General features: G+C 49.1%; 1 protein-coding gene across 10 annotated transcripts in view; it reads right to left on the bottom strand.

The window, feature by feature from the left end:
• grip1 (glutamate receptor interacting protein 1) overlaps positions 1 to 2,500 on the bottom strand; it is a 34,372-nt gene that overhangs the window by 12,872 nt on the left and 19,000 nt on the right. For all 10 annotated transcript variants that reach the window (XM_035612107.2, XM_035612125.2, XM_035612074.2 and 7 more), the window contains exons 2-7: positions 2,364 to 2,444; positions 959 to 1,094; positions 609 to 754; positions 414 to 497; positions 255 to 330; positions 3 to 148 (exon numbers count right to left, since the gene is read on the bottom strand). In XM_035612107.2, coding sequence (XP_035468000.1) covers positions 3 to 148; positions 255 to 330; positions 414 to 497; positions 609 to 754; positions 959 to 1,094; positions 2,364 to 2,444 — 669 coding nt within the window. The remainder of the gene's footprint in view (positions 1 to 2; positions 149 to 254; positions 331 to 413; positions 498 to 608; positions 755 to 958; positions 1,095 to 2,363; positions 2,445 to 2,500) is intronic.

Here is a 2,500-nt window from a genome sequence, read left to right as displayed (position 1 = left end):
ACCCATCACCGAGACGTCGTACTCCAGCAGCAGCGTCGCTTCCTGTCCGCACTGCTTCAGGATGCTCATGGCCTCCGACAGCGTGCTGCCGTGGAGACGGATCCCGTCGATGCTTAGCAACCGGTCGCCTGGTTTGACGGTTCCTTCTCTGGAGAGAGAAAGAGAGAGGGGAAATGTTTTTACCAACATCTAAAAATCTGACTTTCTGATCCGAACATTTTAATATAAAGACAAAAAGCTCAGAGGTCAGTCACCTGTCAGCCGGTCCACCTTGCCTGATGGTTGTTATGACGATGGGGCGAGACTTGTTCCGGTCTTCATGAGCCCCACCTGTAACACACACACACTCAAGGTATGTCCATTTCACAAACACACACACACTCAGCAACACACACACACCGAGTCTTCCTCACCTCTGATGACGAAGCCGAAACTGTTTCCTTCTTTGTGAAGCGTGACCTCCACGTTCTTAAACATGACCCCTGACCCCTGCACCGCTGCAACACACCACAACGACATCAACACGTTTTAGGTTCTGTCCTCTACGTTTGTCTCCTCATGATGTATAAATAAAGTTGCGTTCATTTGAACACCGTAGCGATACTCACAGACGGGCGGCAGTTCGTACTCCACCTCCAGGACGACGCGCTCGCCCACGTTCTTCAGCAGACTGATGATCTCGTCGTGTCTGAACTTGGCGAGGTTGATGCCGTTCACGGCGCGGATGTAGTCGCCCACGCTCAGCTGGTCGCTCCTGAGTCGACGAAAAATCAAAACGCCAGCTCTGAATCCAGACTCGAGTGAACCCGATTAACTGAGGTGACGCGTGACGTGATCGGGCGACAGTCTCTGTAATGACACGTCTCCGAAAACCATTTCTGGACACGGATGTAATAAAAACAAAAAAGAAACTTGAAAAGAAAAAGAATCGATTGGAAACAGAAAAGCGCCGTGTTACCTGGCGGCGATGCCACCCTGCCGCAGGTTTGAAACCCGGGGTTTCCCGTCTTTGTCGATGCCGCCCGACACCGTCAGCCCGAGCGTCGTCCCCTCCTTCTTCATCAGCTCCACCACCGAGCTGCCGCGGAACTCGTCTGCGCCGCGACAGGAAGCGACAGTGAGCGAACACGGGTTTTCACAAACACGACTCAGTTTTTTTATTTATCGAGCCTCGGCCTCGTTTCCCTCTCTGCTCCCCGACATCGTATTCTCCTGCTCCGACAGAGAAATAAAAAAATAATCTGGACACAGAGAGAAGTGAAGTCATCCTCCAGCGCCTTGTCCATCTATATTTCATCTAAACGCCTGAAATATTCAGCAGCAGGAGACGCAGACAGAGAGAGGGAGGAGATATTTCTGTTCAGGCCTGGAACAATGGGATAAATCAGAGAGCATCATTTCATTAATCTGTGTTAGGTACCAAGATGGACGCATGTGATCCGTGGAGGCGACGTCACCGTCTTCTTCTTCTTCTTCTTCTTCCCTGTGTCCTTTTCACCTTTTCTAACAACACACCAGCAATGACTCGCTGAAAAAACCCCTCAAATCTTTGACCCAGAAATAAAAAAGGAAGATGTTGGATGAACCAGTTTCCTGCAGCGACGAGGGAGAAACTTGTGAAAGTGTAACTGTCAGTTAACTTGACGCTGAGACGAGATGAAGCAGATTCACAGTTTTACTACGAATCTAAAATTTCCTCTGAGGCCAAACAGGAAGAGAATTCTACTGTGAAGACGGTCGGTTCTGAAGCTCAACTAGTTATTTTAAACGGTTCCACGTTGATACCACCAACCGTTCCCCACCAGCTCTTTGACCCGGTTCAGACGCTCTACTAGTCTTCTCTAACCGGTTGCAGACCAGTACACGTTGTTTTAAGAAGATCTAACTGGTTCAGAAGCTCCACCAACCAGTTGCTTTAACATCCTCTCTCAATGTTTCTGATGCAGAACAACTTCTATCAACCGGTTCCCAACATCCACCTGATCTTCTTAAAGCTCCACAACTTCCTGCATCGACCAGATGTGAAGCTCCACCAGTTCCTCCAACTGGTTCCAGACCTTCACCAGTTTCTCTTGAGGGTTTACGAATCTTCACCAATTCCATCATCTGGTTTCAGTTCCACTACTGGTTCTGAACCTCCACCAGTTCTCAGGACCAGTTCAGAACAGTGGGTTCAGGTCTCAGTGACTCAGAGGCTTTAAGGTTCTATCGCCTGGATTTGAAATTCTACCGGTTTCTCCAACTGGATCTTCTAAACTTCTGTCAACTCCTCGAACTGGTTTTAACGGGTTCCCATCTATTGGCTCTGCTTGTGGATTCAGAAGGAACCAGAATGTGTGACTGTGTTTAAGTGTGTGTGTTACCTGGTATACTCTGTCTCCTGATGGCCAGCGCCCCGTCTGGAGGTCTCGAGCCGGCAGAGTGTTTGGTGTACGGCCCCTCATCTGAAACACAAAGAAACACACAACACATCAACACACACACGAGTTCTGAAGCTCTT

Source organism: Scophthalmus maximus, chromosome 12 (genome assembly GCF_022379125.1).
Source record: "Scophthalmus maximus strain ysfricsl-2021 chromosome 12, ASM2237912v1, whole genome shotgun sequence".
In the NCBI taxonomy this organism is placed as follows: domain Eukaryota; kingdom Metazoa; phylum Chordata; class Actinopteri; order Pleuronectiformes; family Scophthalmidae; genus Scophthalmus; species Scophthalmus maximus.
The sequence above is the reverse complement of the archived record's forward strand: the minus strand, read 5'-3'. Positions and strand labels throughout refer to the sequence as shown.